Source organism: Zalophus californianus, chromosome 4 (genome assembly GCF_009762305.2).
Source record: "Zalophus californianus isolate mZalCal1 chromosome 4, mZalCal1.pri.v2, whole genome shotgun sequence".
Taxonomy (NCBI): domain Eukaryota; kingdom Metazoa; phylum Chordata; class Mammalia; order Carnivora; family Otariidae; genus Zalophus; species Zalophus californianus.
This window is the reverse complement of record NC_045598.1, coordinates 98,388,210-98,402,194: the sequence shown is the minus strand read 5'-3', so window position 1 is coordinate 98,402,194 and position 13,985 is coordinate 98,388,210. Positions and strand designations below refer to the sequence as shown.

At 44.5% G+C, this 13,985-nt stretch overlaps 1 protein-coding gene across 1 annotated transcript in view; it reads left to right on the top strand.

Moving 5' to 3' along the window:
- IGSF3 (immunoglobulin superfamily member 3) overlaps window positions 1–13,985 on the top strand; it is a 92,706-nt gene that overhangs the window by 40,311 nt on the left and 38,410 nt on the right. Inside the window, 1 exon segment of the mRNA XM_027626076.2 lies at window positions 11,703–12,080. Within this exon segment, the coding sequence (XP_027481877.2) occupies window positions 11,703–12,080 (378 nt within the window).

The window sequence follows — 13,985 nt, the reverse complement described above, 5'->3', positions numbered from 1 at the left end:
CACCCATCCTTCAAGACCCAATTCAAATGCCCCTACTTCTGTGAAGCCTGTTTGTACCTTTCTCCTTTTTTTTTTTTTTTTTTAAGATTTTATTTATCTGTTTGAGAGAGAGAGCAGAGACAGAGGGAGAAGCAGGCTCCCCGCCGAGCAAGGAGCCAGATGCGGGCCTCGATCCCAGGACCCTGGGATCATGACCTGAGCCAAAGGCAGACGCTCAACTGACTGAGCCACCCAGGCGCCCTACCTTTCTCCTTCTGAGGGATCTTAATCTTTGCACTTTGCACCTCACTGCCGTCACCTTCTGTTATATAATAATGATCAGTTATGTGCATTTCCTTTGGGGTTGTCTGCTTAGCATACAACTATGTCTTATTAATCTCTCCCTCAGTTTGTGAAGGTCCCTTCTTCATATAATAGGTACTCAGAAACCTTTGGTTGCAAGCGTAGCATATGTCCCAGTTATCTTTGCCCTGTAACCAATTACTCCAAAACTGAGTTGCTTAGAACAACCATTTTATTATGCTCGTGGAAACTGTGGGTCCAGAATTGGAGCGGGTGTGGCAGGGATGGCTTCTCTCTGTTCCCCAGTGTTTGGGGTCTCAGCTGGGAAGATTCAAGGCTGGGAGCGGTGCTATGATGGCCGCCTCCCCAGGACCCCTCCATGTGCCTTGGGCTTCCTCATAGCACGGCAGCCTCAGGGCACTCGGAATTCTTCCACGGTATTAGAGCAGATGCTGCATCACTTGTGTTATGATCTGACCCTGACGTCCACAGTGTCACAAGCCCGCCCAGGTCCCAAGGGAGGGGGATTAAAGCCCACCCCCCGATGGCAAGGTTACACTGAGGAAGAGCACCCGGGACAGGAGATGTTGTTGAGCTGTGTTTGGAAAATACACCTTGTCATGGTGTGGGGGAGATATTGGTTTCACCGCTAGAGCTAATACCACTTCCTACTGCAGGTCCTCCTGCAGTTGGTGGCTTTGTGCCTGTTAAGCACTTAGGATGGGCCACGTGCTAAGAGTCTTAAAGGAAGAACTCATTTAATCCTTCAACAACCAGGTGAAGATTAAATCACTTTACAGATGAGGATGCTGAGGCACAGAGAGGTTCCGTATTACCAGCTGAGGTCTCACGACACCGCCTGTGCTGTGTAAGGTCAAGGAGGGAGAAAATTCTGGAATTAGCTGCACCCTTCAGATCTGCTGCTGGGTTGTGGCACTGCACGAATCTCATGGGAGTCAGAAGCTGTTTCAGGGGATATTTTTAATGGAAATAAGGACCGAGATATAGGCCTTTGTGCCCATGGTCTTGGGAAGCAGAGCAGACCGCTGTCCTGGCTCTGTAGATTTCGTGTGCGCGCGCGCACGCAGCTTCGTTAGGCTGCCTCTAGGGGGCAGTGGCACTGACCTAGTGGGACCTCTGTGAAGGTGCTTTGGGTGTGCGGGTGTCTCCAGCCTGGCTTCATTGACTGGCTTCCCCCACCCTTTGCTTCGTGTTCTGCTTCTGTAAAGTGAGGACACTAAGAGAATATACCTCCTGGGGTTGCTGTGAGCATTGACATTCGTTAATCCACATAAAGCCCTTGAATGGTGCCTGGTACCTGATCGGGATCCCGCAAGTGCTGGCTGTTGTTGGCAAGGGCCAAGCTCTGTGTCTGTCTGTCTGTCCCCTGGTCCAGAAGGAGATCACATGGAGGTTCTTTTAGCTCATGCCACTCTTGTCCTCCCTTGGCTGAAGGCTAAAAAGTGGGGATCTTCAGACACTGTCCCTGGAGTCGCCTCCCTGACTGCTCTCTCTCGGGAACTTATGTTCTGGGGAGCTTTGGTTTGGCCCAGTCTCCACCCCGCAGAGGGTCTGTTTGGCATTTTAAACTTGAGGCCATGTAGATTCCCCACGATAGTCGTCGAGACCAGCTTGGCAAGAAAAGCCAGTCTGTGGTTTATCCTCACTTAGCGCTGATGTTCCTCTAGCACATTCAGCATGCACCACAGACTAGGAAAAGTATTAGTCACGTTCTTTGTTCTGGAGAAAGTGGCTTAACCCCGAAGGGCATCGCCGTGTCTGGTCCGTGTGGCTCTAATGACATCAACTTCCCTTTCATTGTGTGAGGATTAAATGAGATGATGTACGCCTATTTAAAATAATGGGAGAATAAAAAGAAAAGAGGAGGCGAGAGTCACCCGTATTCTCACCACTCAGAGGGTCAGGCCAGGATCGTTGTTTTCTGGCGTCAGTTTTCTAGGTATAGTATTTTTTTAAACATAATTTTACTACCTATGCAGTTTTGCATTTTTAGCCAAAAGTTAAACGTCGATGTTCCTTTTACGCTCTTGTGCTTACAAAGATTTTTTTTTCCTGATTTTAGATTATTTCATGTGGGCAGAAATAAAATGAAATCTTGAAATGTTCATTGGGTGGCTTTCACAATACTATTTGATCTCTGGCGTTACCTGTGAGATCAAGATATGGTGCGTTACATTATTCCCATTGTATGGATAAAGAAATATGCCAGCATGGCGGATTTGGATGTAGAATTTGTACCAGCTGGGTGCGGAGGGAGCTTTGATGATCGTAGAGGCCACAACCGGAACAGGAGAAGTGGAGGGGTGGTGAGCTAGGTCCTTTGACACTTTGACGTGCTCAGTCATGCATCTTGAACATAGCAGTTGGATCCTTTGCCTAGAGATGTGGGTTCCCTGAGCCCAGGCGTATTCCAAAAAAAATGCATAAGAAGCTAGTTTTCACAGGCACAGTGACCCCTCCTGCTCACTAACTCCTGAATCATACTACCCCTAGTCAGTTTCATCTGGGAACAAAGGAAAAAGAGCGTCCTTGGACATGCACTGTCTTGAAAAACTAGTTAAGTGATAGATACTGTTGTGTTAGTTTATGTGACTGGAAACTGTCACAACTAAATCTAAAAGGACCTGGCCAGTCCTAATGATCATGTACTGTGTCTAAAGCAATATTCTTAATTCTTTTTCTGGGCCTTGAATTGCTTTCAGAATCTTTTAAAATTTATGGACCCCTTTTCTAGAAGACACGTAACATGGGCAGGGAACACAGTTTTTCATTAAATCTTAGGACTCACAGGTGTTCAGATACTGGTGCAAAACAAAGTACCCCCAAACTTCAGGCTGAAAACAGCAATAAATTCGTCTCGATTTTATTGTAAACCAAAAATTGTTCTAAAAAAAACCATAGTCTTAAAGATTTTGATTGGAGAAGCTGTGTGAGCTCTGCGAAAGCAGTAATTACTGCAGTTGTCAATAAAATTCTTAAAATGATACAAAAAGTCAAAAAACACACAAAATAACAGCAAACATTATCTCATACAGTTTCCATGCCTCGGGAATCCAGGAGCATCTGACCTCTGGTGGCTCTGAGGCTGTGGCTCCCGACGGGGTGCAGTCATCTTGGCTGGGCCTGGAGGACCCACTTCCAGTGTGGCCCAGTTACATGCTGCTGTTGGCGGGAGGCCTCAGGTAGACCTGCCCAGAGGGCTGCTTTGATGTCCTCCTGACATGGTGTATGTGGTCCCAGAGAGCAAGGCAGAAGCCCTGGTGTCTTTTTATGGCCTAGCCTTGGAAGTCCTACTTCAGCATTTCTGCATTTCCAGTCAGTGCGGAGGGCAAGGTATGGAGGGTAACTTCCTTGTCCTCTCCAGGCATACCACCCTCCCTGCACATTGACCCGGGGCTTTTCCTAACCCTGTCATTTAGGGTTTTTATATGGGGGTTTTATTACATAGGCATGGCTCATTAAATCATTGGCCATTGGTGATTGAACTCAATCTCTTGCCCCTCTCTCCTCCCTGGAGTGTGTGTGGGGTGGGGTTGAAAATTTCAACCCTCTAAGCTGGGCCAGCTGATGTCTTGAAACTGTCTAAAGGCCTGCCTTAAATCATTAGCATAACTCCTTTGGGGCCACAGGGGCTCTTTATGAATGATAAAAGACATTGCCATCCCTTAGGAAATTCCCAGGGTTTTACCAGCTCTGGGCCAGGAACCAGGGATAAGGACCAAATACGTATTTTTTTTTTTTAATTCTACCATATTAGTCAATACAGAAGACATTTTATACAGCAGTCATACATTATTTTTATTTTTGGTTAAATTTTTTTCCTACTTCTATGACTCGTACATACTCTTTGCAGAGGACAAGGGTGGGGAGGAGTAAAATATAAAGAAGAACATAAAAATCACTTGCCATCCTATTACCCAGTATTTTCTCTCTGTACTTTAGGTTTACAACAAAATCGAGAGGAAGATACAGAAATTTCCTGTACATCTCTGCCTCCACTCAGAAATAGCCTCATGCATTATCCGTACCACTCATCATAGTCGTACATTGGTTACCTGGGATGAACCTGCGTGGACGCATTTGTCACCTGACACATGTGTCACCTGAAGTCCATAGTTCACCCTAGGGTGCACTCTTCCTGTGGTACACAGGATAAATGTATAATAAAATGTGTTCATCATTACAGTATCGTACAGAGTATTTTCACTGCCCTGAAAATCCTCCGTGCTCTGCCTATTCATCTCCCCACCCGCTGCAACTGCTGATCTTTCTGTTGTCTCCGTAGTTTGGCCTTTTCTGGAATGTCTCATGGTTGGAAGCATATAATGTGTAGCCTTTTTTGATTGGCTTCTTTCACTTAATAGTATGTATTTAAAGTTCCTTCATGTCTTCTCATGGTTTGAAAGCTTATTTCTTTTTAGTGCTGAATACTGTTCTGTGGTCTGGATGTACCACAGTATGTTGATCTCTACTGAAGGCCGTCTTGATTGCTTCCAACTTTTGACAATTATGAATAAAGCTGATGGCAACATTTATGTGCTGATTTTTGTAGAAACAAAAGTTTTCAACACCTTTGGGTAATACCAAGGAGTACAGTTGCTGGATCATATGGTATGGGTGTGCTTAGTTTTGTTAGAAACCCCCAACTGTCTTCCAGAGTGGCTATACTGTTTTGCATCCCACTAGCAATGAATGAGAGTTCTTGCTCTACATCCTCGCCAGCAGTTGGTGGTGTCAGTGTTCCAGATTTTGGCCGCTCTTACAGGCGTGTAGTGGTATCTTTTTGTTGTTTTCCTGGTGACGTAATGTGGAGCAGCCTTTCATATGCTTACTTGCCATCTGATATCTTCTTTGGTGAGGTGTCTCTTAAGATCTTTGGCCCATTTTTTAATCAGGTTTTTTTCTTATGTTTGAGTTTTAAAAGTTCATTGTATATTTTGAGTAACAGTCCTTTATCAGATGTGTCTTTTGCAAATATTTTCTCCCAGTCAGTGGCTTGTCTAATTCTCTTGATTTTGTCTTTCACAGAGCAGAAGTTTAATTTTAACGAAACTTATCCATTATTTCTTTCATGGATCATACCTTTAGTGTTGTATCTGACAGGGCATCACTATACCGAAGCTCACCTAGGCTTCCTCCTATGTTATATTCTAGGAGTTTTATAGTTTTGCATATTACATTTAGGTCTGTGATCCATTTTGAGTTAGTTTCTGTGAAGGGAATAAGGTCTGTGTCTAGATTCGGGTTTTTGCTTATTTATTTATTTTTTTTGCATGTGATTGTACAGTTATGTGAGCATTATTTGTTGAAGAGACTGTCTCTGTTGCATTGGATTGGCTTTGCCCCTTTGTCAAAGATCAGTTAACTGTATTTATGGGGGTCTATTTCTGGGGACTCCTTTTTGTTCCATTGATCTATTTGTCCTTTCTTTCTCCGATACCATGCTGTTTTCATTACTTTATAGTAAGTCTTGAAGTTGGGTAGCTTTAGCCCTTCAACTTTGTTCTCCTCTTTCAATATAGTGTTGGCTATTCTGGGTCTTTTGCCTCTCTGATAAACTTCAGAATCAGTTTGTTGATATATACAAGTAACTTACTGTGATTTTGATTGGAATTGCATTCAATCTATAGATAAAGTTGGGAAGAACTGGTATCTGGACAATATTGAGTCCTTTTATCCAAGAACATTGAATTTTTCTCCATTTGTTTAGTTCTTTGAATTTGTTCATCAGAGTTTTGTAGCTTTCCTCCCTATATACCTTCTGTATATTTTGTTACATCTCTACTATTTCATTTTGGGTAGTACTAATGTAAATGGTTTTGTGTTTTCAAAATTTCAAATTCCATTTGTTCCAGGGTTGGTTTGTTTTTTTAGTCAATCCCCTTAGCTTTTTTATATAGACAATCATGTCATCTGTGAACAAAGACAGTTTTCCTTTCCAATCTGTATACCTTTTATTTTCCTTTTCTTGCCTTATTGCATTAGCAAGGACTTCCAAATATGATATTGAAAAGGAGTAGTAAGAGGGAAGATCCTTGCATTGTACCTGGTCTTAGTGGGAAAGCTTTGAGTTTTTGACCATTAAGTCTGATGTTAGCTGTAGGTTTTTTGTAGATACTCTTTATCAAGTTGGAAAAATTCCCCTCTGTTTCTAGTTTACCGAGACTTTCTATGATGAATAGTTGTTGGATTTTGTCTAACGCTTTTCCTGTTTCTCTTGATATGATCATGTAATTTTTCTTTTTTAGCCCATTGAAGTGATATATTATATGAATTGATTTTTAAATATTGAACAAGCCTTGCATACCTGGGATAAACCCTACATAGTCTTGGTATATAATTCTTTCTGTAAATTGTTGGATTTGATTTGCTAATACTTTGTTGAGGAGTTTTGCATCTGTGCTCATAAGGGATATTGGTCTGTTTTTTTCTTATAATGTCTTTGTCTAGTTTGAGTAGTAGGTTTGTGCTGGACTCGACTCACAGAATGAGTTAGGAAGTGTTCCATTTCCTTTTGTTTTCTAAAAGAGATTGTAGAGAGTTGGGATACTTTTCTCCTTAAATGTTCAATAGAATTTGTTCATCTGGGCCTGGTGCTTTCTGCTTTGGAAGATTATGAATTATTGACTCAATTTCTTTTATAAGTGTAGGTCTATTGAAATCATCTATTTGTTGTGTGAGTTTTCACAGATTGTGTCTTTCAAGGAATTGATCCATTTCACCTAGGTTATCAAATTTGTAGGCACAGAGTTGTTCATAGGATTCCTTTATTATCCTTTTAATTTTCGTGGGCCCTATGGTGATGTCTTCTCTTTCATTTTTGATATTAGATAATTTGTGTCCTTTCTCTTTTTTTAAATTTTATTTATTCAAAATTTTTTTAAAGATTTTATTTATTTATTTGACAGAGAGAGAGACAGGAGAGAGGGAACACAAGCAGGGGGAGTGGGAGGGGGAGAAGCAGGCTTCCCGCTGAGCAGGGAGCCCGACGCGGGGCTCGATCCCAGGAACCTGGGATCACGACCTGAGCCGAAGGCAGACGCTTAATGACTGAGCCACCCAGGCGCCCCGTCCTTTCTCTTTTTTCTTAGTCATCCTGGCTAGGGGCTTATTGATTTTATTGATCTATTCAAAGAATGGCTTTTGATTTTGATGATTTTCTCTATTGATTTCCTATTTTCAATTTCAATGATTTCTGCTCTGATTCTTGTGATTTCTTCTGTTTACTTTGGATTTAATTTGCTTTTCCTTTTCTATTTTCCTAAGGTGGAAACTTAGATTACTGATTTGAGATCTTTCTTCTTTTCTAATACATGCTTTTGACTTTATGAATTTTCCTCTAAGCACTGTTTTGCCTGCATATCACACATTTTGGTAAGTTGTGCTTTCATTTTCATTTAATTCAAAATATTTTTAAATATTTCTTGAGATTTCTTCTGTGATCCAGGTGTTCTTTAGAAGTGTGTTGTTTAATACCCACATGTTTGGGGATTTTCCAGTTATTTTTCTGTTATAGATTTCTAGGTTAATTCCACTGTAGTCTGCGAGCAGACATTGTGCGATTTCTAGTCTTTTAAATTTGCTAAGGTGTGCGTTATGGCCCAGAATGTGGTCTGTTTTGGTGAATGTTCCATGCGAGCTTGACAGGAATGTGTACTCTGCTGCTGTTGGAGGAAGTGGTCAACAGATGTCCGTTATGTTCAGTTGATTGATGGTGTTGTTGAGTTCAACTGTGTCCTTACTGATTTTCTGCTTGATGGAGCAGTCCATTTCTGATAGAAGGGTATTGAAGTCACCAGCTCTGCTAGTGGATTCATCTGTTCCTCCTTGCAGTTCTATCAGTTTTTGCCTCATCTAGTACGGTGCTCTGTTGTTACGTGCATACACGTTAAGAATTGTTATGTCTTTGTGGAGAATTATGTAATGTCTTTCATCATCAGTGATAGCTTTTTTTACTTTGAAATCTACTCTATCTGAGATTAATTGAACTACTCCTGCTTTCCTTTGATTAGTGTTTACATGGTATATTTTTCTCCATCCATTTACCTTTAATCTATATGCATTCTTTATATTTAGAGTGGATTTCTTGTAGATATGATAGAGTTGGGTCATATGTTTTGATCCACTCTAAAAATCTGTCCTTTAATTGGCATGTTTAGATCCTTGACTGACATTCAGAGGGATTACTGATATGGTTGGATTAGTATCTACCATACACCTTACTATTTTGTATTTGTTGCCCTTGCTCTTTGCTCTTATTTTTGTCTTCCACTCTTTTTCTGCCTTTTGTGTCCAGTCCTTTTTATACAGTTATATATGATCCTGTGTATATTTGTTTTTTTCTTTTTAAATTACAGAAGTGATATGTACTTGTTGCAAAGTAATTCAAAAAGTATAGGAATGTCTAAACTGAAAAAAAGTAATAATAATAATAATAAAGTAATCCCTGCCTGGGAGGAGGCTTCTGTTGTAGGCTGAGAAGGGAGATGGAAGGGGCCGTGAGGCCAGGGGATGCCTTGGCCAGGAAGGGGACCTGGGTCTCTTTGAATACATAGCACTATCTCGGAAAATGAGGGGCAGTGCCAGGAATAGGAAATATGGAGGGTGGGATGTAGAAAGGGAATTGAACTGAGAAGAAAAAGGTAATTTTTACCTCTGTGTTAGGGTCCATTCCCTAAGAATGGCATTGTTTTCAGGGGTCAAAGGCCCTTTGTGGGGCAGGAAAGAAATGAAGGAGATATCGAATGAACAGGTGCGGCTGAATGTGTGTGGTTCAGGTCCAGTCTGGTGTTTATTTATTTATTTGTTTGACAGGGCTGTTTATAACCTGCTTCTGGCTTGGACAAGTCATTTTGACCCTGATGCCCTGGCTCATTGAGGCCACTTAACACTGTTTACTTTTCAGGGGGTGATGTGTGTGATCTGACAATCAAACGCTTTGGTAAAGTCTGTGAGGAGAATGCAGGCTGGCTAAGCCCCTGGTTGCCTCACAAGAGCCAGGATCTGACAGGGCCTCCACTGCGCCCATTCACTAGAGAAGAGTGAAACTCTCTTGACCCAAATTCATGGAGAATCTTTGCAGAAGGAAGGAGCTTAAAGCTACTGAGAGCTTTAAGTTAGGAGACGTTCTCTAAAATTTGGACACCTGGTTGCCAGTATGTAGAGACCCATGAAAGCAGCAGTTGTCGACCCTGCCATGCGTTTGAATTTTTAGAAATGCTAACGCCCAGGCTGCACCCCAGACCAGTTACAGCAGGTGGGGGCCAGGCCCTGCTATGTTGTAAAGCTCCCCGGGTGATTCCAGTATGGATCCAAGGTGGAGAGGTAGTGCCTTGAAGAAGCTGGCTCCTGACTTGCCTCTAGCAGCCTTCCTGGAGGCGGGGGACGAGCGGTTGTGGCTTTTGTGTCACAAAACACGGAAATACGAAGAGACCTAAATGTTATGAATGTAGTTAAATTGTTTTCAGAGTTCTGTGTTTCTAGAGTAGTGCAAACAATTGATTCAGAATGTCACCATATAGATATTTTAAGTTGTCATAGACAGAGTACACATAGTCAAAACGTTATACACCAAATTTTCACAGACTGAAAATAAGTAATGAGCTGTCTTCTCAGTGACTCTCAATGTAGTAATGAATACTGTCAACCAGGATGGATCAATTAAATTCACATACCACTTTGATTTGTTGATTTGGTTCCCACCGTTAATTTGTTCAGTTCCCGGTTTCTGCTCATGAAGCCAGGATGGGGTTCCAGGTAAGATTTTGATTGGGAGAAAAGGTTCTCCATGAATTACAGGCCTTTCCTTGTAGGGTCTGTGGTGAAGTCTATCATCTGGTAGATGAGGCCCGAACACTGCCCCCCCTCCCCCAAGCTGCGGCCCCGGACTGGCCCTAGAGCTGCATCTCAGTCCTTGAGCTGTCCCGGCTGTTCACCAGCTGGATCTCCGACAGACAGGTTTACGTTGGGGCAGCTGCGATTCCTTTTTGGAGAGGGAGAGGGGAAGCTTTCATGGACGGTGGAGGTGGGCTGCAGCTGTGGGTGGAGGTGGGTGGCCCAGAGATGATGTCATTATCCAGAGGCCCTTGGAATGTCCTGGGGTGATGCCTGGCCAGAGCTGTGGATCCAGAGCTGTAGAATGTTCCAGCCAGGAGGGGTTTTTAGCTAGCAGCCCTATATTGAAGAGTAATTGTGGGCTAGACCCTGTGGCAGGGGCTTTGCAGATGTTATCTTACGGAGTCTTTTTGATAATTCTGTGAGGCACACATTATTATTATCCCCGTCTTACAGATGAGGAAACTGAGGCTTTGAGAGGGTTAAGTAACTTAGCCAAGATCACAGCTAGTAAGTGACAAAGCCAGCCCTGACGTATGTGCTGGTCCACTCCCAAGCCTTCTTAGAAATCATTTTACAGATGAAGGGATCAAGGTCCGGAAAGGAAAAGCAACCTGTCCAAGATGACACAGCCAGTCCCAGTTGCTGGCAGAGCCGTGGCTGGAACTCACGTGCCCCTTGCGCCTCATTGGCGTGCCCAGCTGCTGCTGAGGGGAAGGAAGGCCACGGGGGTGTGCCCCCTTCTCCCTGCTCCAGGGCTCAGGCTGTAGGCATGGAATGAGAAATGAAACTCACCATATTTCCTCGCTCCCGAGTCTGTGGGGGAGACCGTGTTAAGAAGAACACGGAGAAGGCGAGCAGAGGTGACCCCAGAGCAGCATAGCCCGGTCAGAAGGCAGGGGGACTGGTGGAGAATCAGAGCCACCATACCAAAGGGCGGGTCTACACTGTCAGTCCCCTACCCCCCCCCCCCCCCCCCGCCACTGCCAGTGTGCGGGCATCTGGGCAGCAGGGCTATACTTCGGCCCTGCACGTACTTCCACATTCGTGTGCACTCAGCTTAAAGCTGCAGTCGCCTGCAGGAGCTCGGCTCTGCCCACCCCACTGCCCCAGTACGGATGGTGCAGCACCAAAGCGAGGGCCCCAGGCTTACCTCCGACCTACAGGCCCAGACTGTTTATTTCTTTTCATCGGAATGGGTGTCGAGGATTCAACGTTTTGTGCTCCTTTTATTAAAAACTTTATAAATGGCATTAATAGATAGATATAAAACTGCCACACAAATGACAAGCAGAGAGACTAAATGAAATTTCCTAGGGTTCAGCCGTTGAATAAGTAACAGAACCGCGGCTTTGCATGGTCAGATTTCCATACATGCAAATTAGGGACAGAGCTTAACCGCAGAGTGTTTTAACTAATATTTACTAATCACAGAGCACCTCAGAAGGGGCCAGCAAGCTATTTATATGATCAGGTCATACAAATCACAAACACTTTCGAAGATCACTGCCTACTCTGCATTTTGGTCTGAGAAGTAAGCGAGCATGTCCGTGTGTCCCCCACAGGTGTAGTGTCGGCACAGCGACATGTCGCCGTCCAGGAAGGACCCCTGTACCGCACGGAGGGCTCCCACATCACCATCTGGTGCAACGTGAGTGGCTACCAGGGGCCGTCTGAGCAGAATTTCCAGTGGTCCATTTACCTGCCATCTGCCCCGGAGCGCGAGGTCCAAATCGTCAGCACGGTGGACTCTTCCTTCCCTTACGCCATCTACACCCAGCGAGTCCGCGGGGGGAAGATCTATGTGGAGAGAGTGCAGGGGAACTCAGCCTTGCTGCACATCACCGACCTCCAGGCCCGGGATGCGGGGGAGTATGAGTGCCACACGCCCAACACGGATGAGCGGTACTTTGGGAGTTACAGTGCCAAGATGAACCTAGTGGGTAAGGAGATGACGTTTCCCATGGCCAGTGTCCCGCCCCAGTAAGTCCGCTCGGGCTGTTATACCCAAATACTGCAGCCTGGCTGGCTGAAACCGCAAGTGTTTATTTCTTACAGTTCTGGAGGCTGGAAGCCCAAGGTCAAGGTGGCAGGCACAGTTGGTTCTGGTGAGGGCCCACTTCTGGGTTGCCAACTTTTGATTTCTCATTGTGCCCTCCCATGGCAGAAAGGGAATGAGAGAACTCACTGAGGTCCCTTTCTAAGGGCACTAATCCCATTCAGGAGGGCTCCCCCTCCATGACCTCATCACCTCCCAGAGGCCTCACCTTCAAACACCACTGGGGGGGGTGGGGGAGGAAAGATTAGGATCTACCATATGGATTGTGGGGGAGGGGAGGAAATAAACACTGAGTCCAGATCACTGAGTCACTTCTTTTTTAGTGCAACTTTATTTCACTTAAAAAACAAAAACAAACAACAACAACAAAAAAATCCAAAGCTCCCCAGATATCTTAGTGGTTAACCGGTAGCATGAGCGAACAAAGGTTGTGGGTTCATTTGTAAATAATAGAAGGCTGAGGCTAAAACTTAGGAAAGATTGAGTGCAGATGTCAAGAATTCAGAGAAGGTTAACTAACCCTGTAGCTGGTGAAAGGGGATATGAAAGTAGAAGGCAGGGATATTTGTGGTTGATGATCTGTCTGAAGAAAGGACGAAGATGGAGCATATGACATCAGCTAGCAGAGAAGTGAAACCGCTGGGCAGTGGAGGGGCTCTGAGACCCCTGGGGCACTGCTGAGTCAGGAAGCAAAGGCACCTGCAGGTCCTTCCTTGCTCACACCCGGAGCCTGGCCCTAGGTCCTTTGGCTATGCGAGTAAGGAATTATGTACCAGCCCTCTCCCTTGGCCCTCGTGCTCCCTGAGTGATGGAGGGAGTTGGCAGGAGGGGAGGGGACAGATTTCAGTGTGGACAGCCGTGGGCCACCACGCTTGCTGACGTGAAGCGTCAGTGATATCAAGGCTGTTCTGTTTTCTGCCCACATCTTAATTTTCCCACATCTGTTTTTCTGCCCACGTCTTAATTTCCAGTTTTTATTATCACAATTATGCTTGGAAATTATGACGTGAGCAGAAAAACAGAACAGCCTTGATATTGTTGACTCTCCGCGTGGGTGAACATAGCAGCCCAGTGCTGTCCACACTGAAATCTCCCCCTCCCCACCCTACGCCAAACTTGCTTTTCCTTTCTCTCAGTCTGCATCCCATCAGAAGGCCTGTGAGACCCAGGCCTGAGATCATGCATTGAGAAAAGACAACACTGTGACTGGGGTGTCCCCATCACAGCCCGTCAGTCCCAGAAGGGGGGTGTTTAGTCTCCAGAGTACATTTCTGACCAAGATGCCATGGGGCAATGCCCGAACCTAGGCTTCCTTCCAGCGCCGACCACTCTGACACATGCATTGTAGGAAAATTCAACCTGCCAGACAATTGAGGATGTTGTTGCTTTCCTCTACCAAAGATATTTTTCTTTTTTTTTTTGTACAACATAGCCTTGCTAGAGGATTGCATTGCTGAAGTGAGTTGGCGGGATGGGGGTGGGGGGACACGTGGGGGTGGGGCCGCGAAAGGGGAGGAAGTCAGCAAGGTGCACAGACACATAAAACTGCAACTTCTAGGAATGATTTCTTTTTGAAGATCGGTCAGAAGCCAAGTGAAAGTATCTTGAAGCAGTACCAAAATGAACAACAAAATCTCATTTGGCCTAAAAGAGAATTCTTTTTCACATGGTATTTTCAGGGAGTTCATTTACTATGGGGAACAAAATACATCCTACCTGTTATCCAAGTGTTATTAAAATACCAAACAGGTAAGTGTAAGTGCCAAAAAATTGCAGTCCATATCCAAGC